Genomic DNA, 15,212 nt, shown 5'->3' with positions numbered 1-15,212 from the left:
GTTAACCTTGACATATGTTAACCTTGACATGTTGGAAGTATTAACTTTGACATGTTGGAAGTGTTAACTTCGACATGTTGGAAATGTTGACCTTGAAATGTTGGAAGCGTGGACCGTGACATGTTGGAGGTGTTAACCTTGACATGTTGGAAATGTTGACCTTGACATGTTGGAAATGTTGACCTTGACATGTTGGAAGTGTGGACCGTGACATGTTGGAGGTGTTAACCTTGACATGTTGGAAATGTTGACCTTGACATGTTGGAAGTGTTAACCTTGACATATGTTAACCTTGACATGTTGGAAGTATTAACTTTGACATGTTGGAAGTGTTAACTTCGACATGTTGGAAATGTTGACCTTGACATGTTGGAAGTGTGGACCGTGACATGTTGGAGGTGTTAACCTTGACATGTTGGAAATGTTAACCTTGACATGTTGGAAGTGTTAACCTTGACATGTTGGAAGTGTTAACCTTGACATGTTGGAAGTGTTAACCTTGACGTGTTGACCTTGACATTTTGGAAGTGTTGACCTTGACATGTTGGAAATGTTGACCTTGACATGTTGGAAGTGTTAACCTTGACATGTTGGAAGTGTTAACCTTGACATGTTGGAAGTGTTGACTTTGACATGTTGGAAGTGTTAACCTTGACGTGTTGACCTTGACATTTTGGAAGTGTTAACCTTGACATCTTGGAAGTGTTAACCTTGACATGTTGGAAGTATTAACTTTGACATGTTGGAAGTGTTGATCTTGACATGTTGGAAGTGTTAACCTTGACATCTTGGAAGTGTTAACCTTGACATGTTGGAAGTGTTAATCTTGACATCTTGGAAGTGTTAACCTTGACATGTTGGAAGTATTAACTTTGACATGTTGGAAATGTTAACCTTGACATGTTGGAAGTATTAACTTTGACATGTTGGAAGTGTTAACCTTGACATGTTGGAAGTGTTAACCTTGACATCTTGGAAGTGTTAAGCTTGACATGTTGGAAGTATTAACTTTGACATGTTGGAAGTGTTGATCTTGGCATGTTGGAAGTGTTAACCTTGACGTGTTGACCTTGACATTTTGGAAGTGTTAACCTTGACATCTTGGAAGTGTTAACCTTGACATGTTGGAAGTATTAACTTTGACATGTTGGAAGTGTTGATCTTGGCATGTTGGAAGTGTTAACCTTGACGTGTTGACCTTGACATTTTGGAAGTGTTAACCTTGACATCTTGGAAGTGTTAACCTTGACATGTTGGAAGTGTTAACTTTGACATGTTGGAAGTGTTGATCTTGGCATGTTGGAAGTGTTAACCTTGACATGTTGGAAGTGTTAACCTTGACATGTTGGAAGTGTTAACCTTGACATGTTGGAAGTGTTAAGCTTGACATATTGGAAGTGTTAACTTTGATGTTGGAAGTGTTAACCTTGACATGTGGGAAGTATTAACTTTGACATGTTGGAAGTGTTGACCTTTATGTGTTAACCTTGACATGTTGGAAGCGTTAACCTTGACCTATTGGAAGTGTTAACCTTGACATGTTGGAAGTGTTAACCTTGAAGGTTAACCTTGACATGTTGGAATTGTTAACCTTGACATGTTGGAAGTGTTAACCTTGACAACACATTTTGAGATTTCTTCTTTGTACAAGGTGATCCATCAAAGAACATAATACACTGGTTAAACTGTACATTTCATGCAACACATGACCCAACAGAAGAACCCCTGAAGAAACGCTGGGCTGACTGTGTGATCTGTGTAGGCACTGGGTTGACAACCAGAGAATTTAACGAGTTTGTTCAACTTGCCCTCTGTTGTTGTTTTTTGCCCCAGACCCTCCAGGTGAAAATGCGGGGTCATGGATTCCCCTGGTCCAGGCTGCTCATGGCCCTACTGGTGTTTGCTGCGGGCTTCATCGCCCACGACATCAGGTCCCATGGCTCCTTCACAGGTGTGACTGACTCCTACTCCATCATCATCATCATCATCATCATCATCATCATCATCATCATCATCATCCTTACATCAGCAGCTGAAGCATCACATACCTGCATGTTGTGATTTGTAGTCAGCCAGTGGCCCTTTATACAAATCATACCTGTCAAATTAAAGGATTTTGTGCACAATACACCAAAATAACGCATCACACTGCCTAAAAACAAGCTGCACACGTTTCATACCCTCGTTCAGATGGTTTTTGCTGTTTACCATGTCCCTTCCTGGGGTTTGTTTCAGCTCAGATCTGTGTTACACAATTCAGTACTTGAAGAGTTTCACTCCACCATGAGGTGTCCTACAGTACGAAATGTGATGCCTTCTCAAACTGAAGGCTCACTGACGCATGGCAGTGTAAACCCAGACAACTTCATTCTGTCTGTTACACATTGTAAGACGTTTTTTAGAAAACCATATTCATATAGAAGATGACCTGCATTTTTAAATTACTGGGTTGGTCCGTTACATCTGATATTACATTTTTTTTGCACTCTTATCTACATGGTTAAGGCAAAATCCAAAACAAATGAGTTTTAAAGAAGTAATTTCTGCTGTGAACTGTGATGGACTCCTGCTTCATGAGGATGTCTTATCACACATGTTGTGTTGCAGACTCGAGGACATCCCATTATCTGCAAAGCTCAGGGGCAATGGCTGTGTCCCAGCAGGCCTGGGGGAAGGTGACCCTCTACTCTAAGCAGTGTTTCAGGTATGACACTCTCACTGTCCTCCCTCACCACATCCATAAACCTCCTCTTTGGCCTTCCTCTTCTCCTCTTTCTTGGCAGCTCCATATTCAGCATCCTTCTCCAAATATACCCAGCATCTCTTCCACACATGTCCAAGCCATCTCAATCTTGTCTCTCTTGCTTTGTCTCCAAACCGTCCAACCTGAGCTGTCCCTCTAATATACTCGTTCCTAATCCTGTCCTTCTTCGTTACCCCCAATGAAAATCTTATCATCTTCATCTCTGCCACCTCCAGCTCCTCCTGTCTTTTCATCAGTGCCACTGTCTCCAAACCATACAACATAGCTGGTCTCACAGCCATCTTGTAAACCTTCCCTTTAACTCTTGCTGATACCCTTCTGTCACAAATCACTCCTGACACTCTTCTCCACCCACTCCACCCTGCCTGCACTCTCTTCTTCACCTCTCTTCTGCACTCCCCGTTACTTTGGACAGTTGACCTCAAGTATTTAAACTCATCCAGTTCGTCATCTCTACTCCTTGCATCCTCACCATTCCACTGTCCTCCCTCTCATTCACACATACAGTGCATCCGGAAAGTAATCACACCCCTTCACTTTCCCCACATGTTATTATGTTACAGCATTGTTCCAAAATGGATTAAATTCCTTTTTTTTCTCACCAATCTACACACAATACCTCATAAGGACAAAGCAAAAAAGGTTTTGTAGAAAGTTTTGCAAATTTATTAAAAATAAAAAACTGAAATATTGCATGTACATAAGTATTTACACCCTTTACTCAGTACTTGGTTGAGGCACCCTTGGCAGCGATTACAGCCTCAAGTCTTCTTGGGTATGAAGCTACAAGCTTGGCACAACTATATTTAGGGTATTTCTCCCATTCTTCTCTGCAGATCCTTTCCAGCTCTGTAAGGTTAGATGGGGAGCGTTGCTGCACAGCTATTTTCAGGTCTTTCCAGAGATGTTCAATGGGGTTCAAGTCTGGGCTCTGGCTGGGCCACTCAAGGACATTCACAGACTTGTCCCGAAGCCACTCCTTCGTTGTCTTGGCTGTGTGCTTAGGGTCGTTGTCGTGTTGAAAGGTAAACCTTCGCCCCAGTCTGAGGTCCTGAGCGCTCTGGAGCAGGTTTTCATCAAGGATCTCTCTGTACTTTGCTCCATTCATCTTTCCCTCGATCCTGACTAGTCTCCCAGTTCCTGCCACTGAAGAACATCCCCACAGCATGATGCTGCCACCACCATGCTTCACTGTAGGCATGGTATTAGCAAGGTGATGAGAGGTGCCTGGTTTCCTCCAGACGTGACGTTTGGCATTCAGGCCAAAGCGTTCAATCTTGGTTTCATCAGACCAGAGAATCTTGTTTCTCATGGTCTGAGAGTCCTTTAGGTGCTTTCTGGCAAACTCCAAGCGGGCTGTCATGTGCCTTTTACTGAGCAGAGGCTTCCGTCTGGCCACTCTACCATAAAGGCCTGATTGGTGGAGTGCTGCAGAGATGGTTGTCCTTCTGGAAGGTTCTCCCATCTCCACAGAGGAACGCTGGAGCTCTGTCAGAGTGACCATCGGGTTCTTGGTCCCCTCCCTGACCAAGGCCCTCCCCCCCCGATTGCTCAGTTTGGCTGGGCGGCCAGCTCTAGGAAGAGTCCTGGTGGATCCAAACTTCTTCCATTTACGAATGATGGAGACCACTGTGCTCTTCGGGACCTTCAAAGTTGTAGACATTTTTTGTACCCTTCCCCAGATCTGTGCCTCGATACAATCCTGTCTCAGAGATCCACAGACAATTCCTGTGACTTCATGGCTTGGTTTCTGTTCTGACATTCACTGTCAACAGTGGGACCTTATATAGACAGGTGTGTGCCTTTCCAAATCATGTCCAATCAATTGAATTTACTACAGGTGGACTCCAATCAAGATGTAGAAACATCTCAAGGATGATCAGTGGAAACAGGATGAACCTGAGCTCCATTTTGAGTGTCATAGCAAAGGGTGTGAATACTTATGTACATGCATTATTTCAGTTTTTTATTTTTAATACATTTGCAAAAATTTCTACAAAACCTTTTTCACTTTGTCATTATGGGGTATTGTGTGTAGATTGATGAGAAAAAAAGGAATTTAATCCATTTTGGAATAAGGCTGTAACATAACAACATGTGGGGAAAGTGAAGGGGTGTGAATACTTTCCGGATGCACTGTATGTATTGCGTCTTTGTCAGTAGTTTCATTCCTCTTCTCTCCTGTGCATCCCTCCACCTCTCCATGCTCTCTCCCTACTCTCTCACCACCCTCCAGCTTGAGGTGGAGAGGGAATTATTAAAATATTCATGTCCTTCAGTTTTCCTTTCAGTTTGCCCATATGTATTTTGGGGGGTTTTTGAGTGTAGAATGTCATGTGCATGACTAATACACAACTGTGTGTCTCTTTTGCAGCTGGTTGGAAACAAACACACCGTACTACTATTCTGAGTTTGTGCGTGTCTCGGGGCCGCTGACGGAGCAGGGGCTGGAGAAGGCAAAAGCAGTCGCCCTCCTGATCTCTGAAAAAATGACTCACTTCGTCCAGCGGGTCAGGGAAAACACACCAGTGCTTATTGAATGGGTGAGGCGGACATGGAAGATTGTTCTTGCACCCACTTTGTTTAAAGTGTGCCGTGTGTTATCGTCACATCTTAGCCCAGTTAATCTATGTTCTTGTGAAACTGAAGTTACAGCGTTTTCAGACCCAGCCGCAGATATGACGTCATAGTTGTCAGAGCGCTGAGAGTATGAGCTTGTGTTTGTTCCCCAGGTGAGCAGCAACACACCAGACAGTGTGTTCCAGGCGCTGGTGTACCTGAAGGAGCTCCTGCTCCTCCTCCATCAGGGCTACATACTACCTGCTCTGGCATACATATCTAAGATGCTGCAGCTGGTGTGGATGAGCCTGCAGGACTCTTGCAAGTCAGTAGTGCTGCACCACATTTTAGTCTGATCCACTGGAGTGCCATCTACTACCTTGTGAAGTGCTGTCTGTCTGTCTCTTCATTTTGTCTTTTACTGTGTGTCTGTCTGTTGCTTGTCTACCCTAAATATGCTGATGTCTGATGTGACTGGTGTCTGTGGTTTTCCTGCAGCGGGGAAGTGTCGGTCACATGTCTGCAGAGCCACGCTCTGTCCTTCACCAACTCCACATGGCACCTGCTCCAACACACCACCTCTGCCATCAAGGCCTGGGCACAGGAACTGCTGACACGAGCATGATGGAAGCATCCAGATGCCTGATCATTCAACTGACATGCCCACTGTCACTCATGGACACCAGCTTGTAAACACACACACAGGTCCAGTCTGACGCTGCCCTTCAGTGCGTCAGCTGCTGCTTCTTGCCTCTTCAGCACTGGCAGGACACAAAGGCTCGGGGATGAAGACAAACAGACTTTCCTGCAAATGATGCTTCTGTCTCCCGGTTTTGACTAAATTTTATTGATCTGCATGCTGCTTACATGAGGTTTTTTTGTTTTTTGTTTTTTGTTTTTTTTACACAACCCCCTTCACACCGTTGGGTGCAGATTGTCCCTCCTGACTTTTCGGTCTCACACTTTTAACTGTTCTCCTGTAAGCTGCTGCTTATACCATTTATACAAAACTTTTGTCCGTATGGGGTTTAAACCCCTTTTTTATTCACGTACACAAAGACGTGCTGTATGAAAACCTGCTAAAGGGGACCGGCCAGACCACATGATGTTGCAGGTGACTCTAAGCCATTGTAGATGTAGTTCTGAGGGCTGGTTCTCTCCCACACTTAAACTCAGTGATCAGGGAATTGATTAGCTAGTCGAGGTACCTCCCACTGTGTCAGCACCTGCATCAAGCTTTTGTACCCCCCCCCCCCCCCCCCAGGGGACTGTCAGTCATGCCGAGCTGTCCTGAGGCAGCAGAGAATTATTTGGTGGTTGGAGTCCACATCCACTGGTTGCGTTGAGTTTACCAGAGGAGGATGAAGACCTGGCTGATCCCCTGTCTCGGGACAGGAGTTTAAAAGCAGTCAAGTTGTCTCAGCTGTGAGGTTTGGAAAGGAAGTCCAGAAGAAAGAATCTACCTCTTCTGCCCTGGTGACATCTCGTTTCTTCTCAGCTATACTGCTGACTACCCGGAACCTTCCTCTGCCGTCTGTTTCAGTCTTTTGAGTTCATTTCTCTCGTTCCCCCACTGCCTGTCACTGGAAACCAGATAGAACTGTGTTAAAAAGAAGAAGAAGAAGACGACGGCAACTGCTGTACCCCACATTCAGTTGAAGGGTTACAGTGTTTCCTCTTCGTGTGTGGTAGTGTGCTTGTGTTGATGTGCATGCCTGTTGCGGTTATGGGGTGATGATTGACCTCGTGCAAGTGTTGTGTGAGACTTCCCCTTCCTCTGAGTGACCCTTTGAGTCTAGCTGGTTCCCACCCCACATCGTCATGGAGATATGTTTGGATGCACACAGCAATGATTAATTTGTCACTTTTCTGTAAATGATTCATAATAAAGTCCAGAAAATCATTTAGTCTGTGTTTCAGTTCTGGCTTTGTACCCATGGGCGCCATCCTCTGGCAGCTGTTAGCTGCTGATGGCGTCTTGTTCCACACAAGTTAGCTAGGTCTACACTTACTTTTTATGAGTCTATATTCTGTCAAAAATAGTTGAGTTTTGAGACAGAGTCAACATTTTTTTTGTGAATATATTTTATTGATTTTCAATTGTTTTATCCCACAAGAATTACAAAACATGTATAACGTCAAGTCAGCTACTCATCCCCAGATACAAAGTATTATTCACCACATGTATCAACAAATTGAAAACGCCATTCCCATCACTACCAACCCACCCACCCACCCACTCATAGGACCACAGGTTACAGAATACATTTAGGTAAAGAAGGGAAAACATAAGATAATCAAATAATTGTATTAATTATTTGAAGAAAAGATGAAGGGGGGAAAGGAAAAAAACAAAACGGGGGGGTGTGCTCATTACTGTAATAGGACATTTATGGCTTCTACCCTACTTTTTCAAGGGGTTCCTGTAGAGAGTCACAGAAACCCAGAAAGGGCCTCCATATCTTAGCAAAGGTACCAGATGACCCTTTGAGTGTTTATTTAATTTTCTCTAAATTTAGGAAATGCATAGCATCTTTGACCCAATGAGAAAAGGATGGAGGAGTGTGTTGTTTCAATTTTAAGAGGATCAATATGGTAAAAGCTATGATCACATGGGCTTTATCTGGTAAGATAGCACGAGATTGCTATGATGTTAAACCAAAGAGAGCACAGATTGGGTCAGGGTCAAATTGGATTTCAAACATCTCACTAAAGGCTTTGAAAATTCTTATCCAAAAGGTGGAGCGATTCGGACATAGCCAAAACTTGTGCATTAAATCTGCCGGCTGGCCTCTACATCAAAAGCATAAAGGCTCAATGTTTAGATGAATCTTTGCCAATCTAGCGTAAGTAAAATGTACTCTACAACTTTTAATTGTATTAAGCTATGTTTAGCAGACGTAGATGATGTGTGTATCAAATCTAAAATAGAGTCCCATTGGTCATCTCTTAAATCTATTCCAAGATCAGAGTTCCAGGCCAGTTTTAAATTTTCCATGGAATGTGGATTGATGTTAAGGAACTCATAAATCTGGGATGTCAATCCTCCATGGTCTGAATTCAAGTCCAGGATATGGTCGACATGTGATTTTATGGGTTTGTTTGGAAATCAGTTATATGTCTTTTGTACAAAACTCCTGCTCTGTAAATAATGAAAGAGGTGGTTCTTAGGTAAGTCATAGACTTTGGATAATTGAGGAAAGGACGCAAATATGTCGTCTATGTATAGATAATGCATTGATCCAATCCCTTTGTTAAACCATAAAGTAAATTGAGCGTCTGTACAGGAGGGAATGAACATGTGATTTGACTTAATAGGACAGAGGATAGAAGTTCCTTGCAGCCCAAAAATGCCTTCTAAACTGAGCCCATATTCTTATTGAGTGATTGACTATTATATTTGAAGTCAGGTTATTGCTAAGAAGGGGCAAGGCTGCACCAACCACTGAGCCCAAATGGTGTTGGCATGATGAGAACTCTAATCGTACCCAGTCTGCCTTTCCTGCAATTGGTTTGTCTTCAAACCAGTGAATTATTTTCTGAATACTGCATGCCCAAAAAAAAAGGAAATTAGGCAAAGTCAGGCCTCCTGAGCGCTTTGGTCTTTGGAGATGTGTTTTGCTGATTTGACTAGACTTATTCCCCCATATGAACGAGATGATACTTTTATCAAGGATTTAAAAAATATATTTTTTAATTAGGATAGGGATGTTTTGGAAGAGATATAAAAACTTTGGTAATACTATCATTTTAATTAGGTAAATGCTCCCTAGTAATGATAATGGTTAAGAGGACCAGCGATTCATACCCTGTTTACACATATTAAAAACAGCAGTGAAGTTTTTTGTAAAAGTAGCTAGAAAAGAGTGAGTGACCTCAATTCGCAAGTGTTTAAAATCATCTTGGACCCTTTCAAAGAGGTAAAGGCTAGGAGGAGGTGTATCTGCTTCAGTGTTTAAAGGGAAGAGTTCACTTTTTTGCAAATTAATCTTATACCCTGAGATTTTTCCAAATTGATTCAGGATGTCTAGAATGCAGGGGAGTGATAAAGCTGGATCGGAGACATACAGAAGCAGATCATCAGCATAGAGAGAAACTTTAAACTCTAGCCCACCTCGGTGTATACCTTTAAAGTCCTTACAGTGTCGCAGTGCTATTGCTAGGGGCTCAATTGCCAATGCGAACAATAGGGGGGAGAGTAGGCACCCTTGTCTTGTCCTCCTTCCAAGGGGAAAGTAATCAGACTGAGTGTTATTAGAGATTATTGCTGCAAGGGGAGCGGAATAAAGCAATTTGATCCAGGCAATGTATTCGTCTTTAAAGCCAAATTTTTGGAGGGTGAAAAATAGATATTTCCATTCAACCCGGTCAAAGGCATCAAGTGAAAACATGACTTCTGGGCATTTTGACCGGTCCGAGTGGACAACATTGAATAATTTTCTTAGATTAGAGTGAGAGTGCCGGCCTTGAATAAATCCTGTTTGATCTGGTGAAACGATATTTGGAATCACGCTCTCCAGGCGCTTAGCTAAGACCTTGGACAGTACCTTAAAATCTACATTTAGCAAAGAAATAGGACGATATGATGCACATAATGACGGATCTTTATCTTTGCCAGCAGAGATATAGAGGCCTGTCTCAAAGTCATAGGAAGAATGCCTGAGGAAAGTGCCTCTATAAACATAGCTTGAACAATTGGTACCAATTGCAGGGAAAACTTTATAAAATTCAGCCGTAAACCCATCAGGACCGGGCGACTTGTTATTTTGCATAGATTTAATGGCCGTAATTATTTTAGAGATCGAAATGTCCGCACTCATATTGGTATTTTGTTCTTCTGATACAGTGGGAATAATCAAGTTTTCAAAGAAGGCATGTAGGGGAGCAAGGTCATCACTACATTCTGATGCATGGAGGCTAGAGTAAAATTGCAAAAAAAGCTTTGTTTATGTCATCGTGATCTGTCGGCATCTCTCCTGTATGTGACTGAATCTTTGTGATTGAGCGGGTAGCTTGACGGGCTTGCAAGGCCAATAATCTATTCGCTTTATCTCCAAATTCATAGACGTTGTGGCTGGATTTCAAAATGAGACGTGTTGCCTCATCAGTGGATAAAAGATTAAATTCAGTTTGCAGTTTCAAATGTTCCTTATATAGATCGGGCACTGAGTATATTCTGAGTTCAATATTAGGATTTGTTGAGAAATCTCATTTAATTTTGAGTTGTTTTCTCTTTTAATTGTAGAAGAACAAGCTATGATTTTCCCTCGGAGGTACACTTTAAGAGTCTCCCATAGTGTGGCTTGTGAGATCTCGGGGGAAGTGTTTGTCTCTAGGCAAAATTGTATTTGGGCTGAAATGAAGTCCACAAATTTGTCGTCCGATAATAGAAGAAAGTTAAGTCTCCAGATGCTATTTGGGGAGGACGATTTGGACGATCCAAATCAAATATGATGGCACTATGATCACATACAATAATACTATTATATGAGCAAGTTTTAACCTTAGGCAGCAGTCTTTTATCGCGTAGGAAATAGTCTATGCGGGTAGAGGTATGGTGCGCGTAAGAAAAAAAGGAATAAGCTCTGGTGTGGGGAAACTTAAACCTCCAAATATCTGCAAGACTACATTGATTCATGAAGTCACTCACAACTCCAGCTGACCTAGAGAGATTCTGGGGAGTGTTTGATGACCTATCTAAAGTTACACCTAGTACAAGATTGAAATCACCTCCCACTATGAGAAATCCACTGTCGAGCTTAGGTATTGTCAAAAATAATTTCTCAAAAAAAATTACTGTCATCGCAGTTAGGAGCATATAAGTTCACTAAAATAACAGGACTGGTAAAGAGTTGCCCAACAACAATAATACACTCACCGGCCACTTTATTAGGCACACTTGTCCAACTGCTCGTTAACGCAAATTTCTAATCAGCCAATCACATGGCAGCAACTCAATGCATTTAGGCATGTAGACATGGTCAAGACGATCTGCTGCAGTTCAAACCGAGCATCAGAATGGGGAAGAAAGGTGATTTAAGTGACTTTGAACGTGGCATGGTTGTTGGTGCCAGACGGGCTGGTCTGAGTATTTCAGAAACTGCTGATCTACTGGGATTTTCACGCACAACCATCTCTAGGGTTTACAGAGAATGGTCCGAAAAAGAGAAAATATCCAGTGAGCGGCAGTTCTGTGGGCGAAAATGCCTTGTCGATGCCAGAGGTCAGAGGAGAATGGCCAGACTGGTTCGAGCTGATAGAAAGGCAACAGTAACTCAAATAACCACTCATTACAACCAAGGTATGCAGAAGAGCATCTCTGAACGCACAACACGTCGAACCTTGAGGCAGATGGGCTACAGCAGCAGAAGACCACACCGAGTGCCACTCCTGTCAGCTAAGAACAGGAAACTGAGGCTACAATTTGCACAGGCTCACCAAAATTGGACAATAGAAGATTGGAAAAACGTTGCCTGGTCTGATGAGTCTCGATTTCTGCTGCGACATTCGGATGCTAGGGTCAGAATTTGGCGTCAACAACATGAAAGCATGGATCCATCCTGCCTTGTATCAACGGTTCAGGCTGGTGGTGGTGGTGTAATTGGTGTGGGGGATATTTTCTTGGCACACTTTGGGCCCCTTAGTACCAATTGAGCATCGTGTCAACACCACAGCCTACCTGAGTATTGTTGCTGACCATGTCCATCCCTTTATGACCACAGTGTTCCCATCTTCTGATGGCTACTTCCAGCAGGATAACGCGCCATGTCATAAAGCTCGAATCATCTCAGACTGGCTTCTTGAACATGACAATGAGTTCACTGTACTCAAATGGCCTCCACAGTCACCAGATCTCAATCCAATAGAGCACCTTTGGGATGTGGTGGACCGAGAGATTCGCATCATGGATATGCAGCCGACAAATCTGCAGCAACTGCGTGATGCTATCATGTCAATATGGACCAAACTCTGAGGAATGTTTCCAGTACCTTGTTGAATCTATGCCACGAAGGATTAAGGCAGTTCTCAATGCAAAAGGGGGTCCAGCCCGGTACTAGCAAGGTGTACCCAATAAAGTGGCCAGTGAGTGTATATCGCCCGTTTGGATCACTAATTACCTCATTGGAACAAAAAGAAATGTTTTTGTTTATTAATATGGCTGCCCCTCTGGCGTTTGCATTAAATTTGGAATGGTATATTTAACCAACCCATTTTCGATTAAGCCCAGAAATACTGGCATTACAAAGATGAGTTTCTTATAAAAATGCTACGTCTACCTTCAGTTGCTGCAAATGAGATATAACTCTTTGTCTTTTCACTGGGCTATTGACCCCTTTTACATTCCAGGATATGAACTTAGTAGGGTTATCAGTCGCCTTATTGGATTGACCTACCATGACAGTCTAAGAAAAGAAATAAAAAGGGAGAAGCAAACCACATGTGGTAGCCCAAAGGTAGTGTCCTGTTTGAAAGAGCATATGAATGGGGAAGAAGGTAATAAGAAAGCAAAGAGAAGGGGGGAGGGAGAAAAAAATGGGGGGGGGGTACTCAAATCCCATGTACCTGTAAACCTGTCGACCCTTTCCCTTTTACTGCTATTCACTTTGTGCTTAAATCCTGCACTTCAGGCTCTGTCTTCATGGAAAATTGAGAAGAACAAAGAAAAATGAATTTAAACTTGGTATCCTGCTACTTATGTATCTAAGCCATGATATAGTGAAAACGAATTTCCAACCAATGTCTCTATCAGCAGTTCTGTATCTCAACAGGATAAAGAAAAAATGAAAAAAGTTTGAATAAAATAGAAATTAGACATTTAAACCTATAATCGGGAATTGTTGGTTCTGTCTAGGTCAAAGTAAGAGCCCTAAAACATTCAGTTAGACCGCTAGTTTTCTATTAAAAGAAAGTTCTGAGCCATAAAGTTGTGGACATGGGCATAGAAGGCACTCTGCAGTGTTTCACGCAACCGCCGAACACGTGCAACAAACAGCAGGGGGCAGCAACGCACCACTGCAGCCTTCGGGCTGCCCGGTCCAAAAAAGAAGGACCGAGGACGCACCGTCACGTCCGTTTCTGTTCTACCTGGTCAGATTCGCGTCAGTGACATAGCGAGGTGTCAGAGAAATACAGAAAATAAAGAAAAACCCTTGTGCTGCATGGCTCTGCACACAGTCAAGGCACACACTTAACACGCCTTACCAGCCAGACCGAGATCATCTGCTGAGCGTTGAACCTAATAAAGGGCTGTTATGTACTCGGCTAGTACTGACAGCATGTGGTTCACCGTGAGAGCTAATGGCTTAGCATGAGAGGCCTAGCATGAGAGGCCTAGCATGAGAGGCCTAGCATGAGAGGCCTAGCATGAGAGGCTTAGCATGAGAGGCTTAGCATGAGAGGCCTAGCATGAGAGGCTTAGCATGAGAGGCCTAGCATGAGAGGCCTAGCATGAGAGGCCTAGCATGAGAGGCTTAGCATGAGAGGCGTAGAGTTAGCAACCACTGAACAACTGAACAGCGTTATGCAAACACCCCCCCCCCCATGATAAACTGCTCACAACGCAGACCCCCCCCCCATATAAACACCCACACATGGACTAACAGCATACGGGAGATGTTCTTCAGTTTTCAAGTGTTGGTCAACTCGGCTAGCCAGCAATTTTATTCACGCACCGGACAGTCCAACCAACCCAGTCTCGGAGAATGTGACAGCCCCGGTCATGACACGTCCCCTGGCCATGCTTGCTGAGGGGTGTTGTGTTGTTGAAGCAGCTGCTCCCGCCGGGGTGTTGACCTCGTGCCTGGTACCCCCTGCAACACACGGAGCTCAGCAGGAAGAAGGAGGAGCAGGCTAAAGCCGAGCCCCGCTTTTCTCCGTTCGGTCTTGACAGGAGTGAAGGGGGCTCTCTTCCTGGCTGCCCAGCACTATAATCTGGATAGATGGGGATCTCCGCGCCCCCGTAAAACAGAGGGCCTTTCTCACGTGCAAGCTGCATTATTTTGGGCTTCACCTGGAGGTGGTGTATACAGGCTATGGAGGGACCAGGTGCGCCGAGAAAGCACCGGCACCAGATATTTCTCTGAGACAGGATTGAGTGAAACAAGTGGGTTGGGTGCCTTCGGCTCTCGCTGGTATGCCCGTTATACGAATACTGCAGCTCCTGGACCTGTTCTGATGGTCGTCGATCTTCAGTTTCAGTTGTTCATGCTCCTTCACAAGATGACCAGCTGTAGATTCTAGTGCCGTTATTCTCCCCTGGGGTCATTCATTGACAGTGTAACGTGCACGGATAAACACACACGTTAACCCTTGGTATTGTATTTTTAAACCACGTCAGGACACAGCGCTGTCGCTCAAATGCAGCACTGTCGATGTGTGCATACATAACACTTGGCTAACGGGTCGTGCCCTTTAGTCGAGCGGTTAGCGATGTGTCCCGCGGTGCGAGTGATACGGGTTCGCGTCCCGGCTGCGGTGGTTCCCGTGGTTGCCCCCTGAATTCGCTACAGTTTCATGGTCTGAACTGTCTGACCGTGTCTGGCAATAGTAGCATGTGTAGAGGGTGGGAAAATAGCCTCTGTTGGAAGTTAAGTAAAAACTGACACCCCCCCCCTTATTTTTTTTTGTAAAGTAAATCTAAAACATGTAAATCGCCAGCTCCTTAATAAATAGTCTTCTTTCTATACGTCAATTCATTTAAATGTGGTTACCGTCTGGTGACAGCAGGTGTCGCTGTAACACCGGGTACAGTAGGGAAACGCCCAACTCAAGCCGCGTCGGTTACGTCAGGGGCAGAATAAATATGGCGCTTGAGTTGCTAACACGCAAAACCCGTGTCTGTCCCTTGCTGCTCCACAGCCATGTCAGGACTGGGCAGCAACTGTAGCTA

General features: G+C 43.9%; 1 protein-coding gene across 1 annotated transcript in view; it reads left to right on the top strand.

The window, feature by feature from the left end:
- Positions 1–7,250, top strand: part of tmem214 (transmembrane protein 214) — a 66,830-nt gene extending 59,580 nt beyond the window's left edge. Inside the window, exons 13-17 of the mRNA XM_056294312.1 lie at positions 1,834–1,951; positions 2,608–2,704; positions 5,139–5,307; positions 5,497–5,648; positions 5,822–7,250. Of these exons, the coding sequence (XP_056150287.1) occupies positions 1,834–1,951; positions 2,608–2,704; positions 5,139–5,307; positions 5,497–5,648; positions 5,822–5,948 (663 nt within the window). The 3' untranslated portion in view covers positions 5,949–7,250. The remainder of the gene's footprint in view (positions 1–1,833; positions 1,952–2,607; positions 2,705–5,138; positions 5,308–5,496; positions 5,649–5,821) is intronic.
- The last annotated feature ends 7,962 nt before the right edge of the window (positions 7,251–15,212 follow it).

Source organism: Lampris incognitus, chromosome 15 (assembly GCF_029633865.1).
Source record: "Lampris incognitus isolate fLamInc1 chromosome 15, fLamInc1.hap2, whole genome shotgun sequence".
Lineage (NCBI taxonomy): Eukaryota > Metazoa > Chordata > Actinopteri > Lampriformes > Lampridae > Lampris > Lampris incognitus.
Note: the sequence above shows the minus strand (reverse complement) of the source record. Positions and strands in the feature narration are given on the sequence as shown.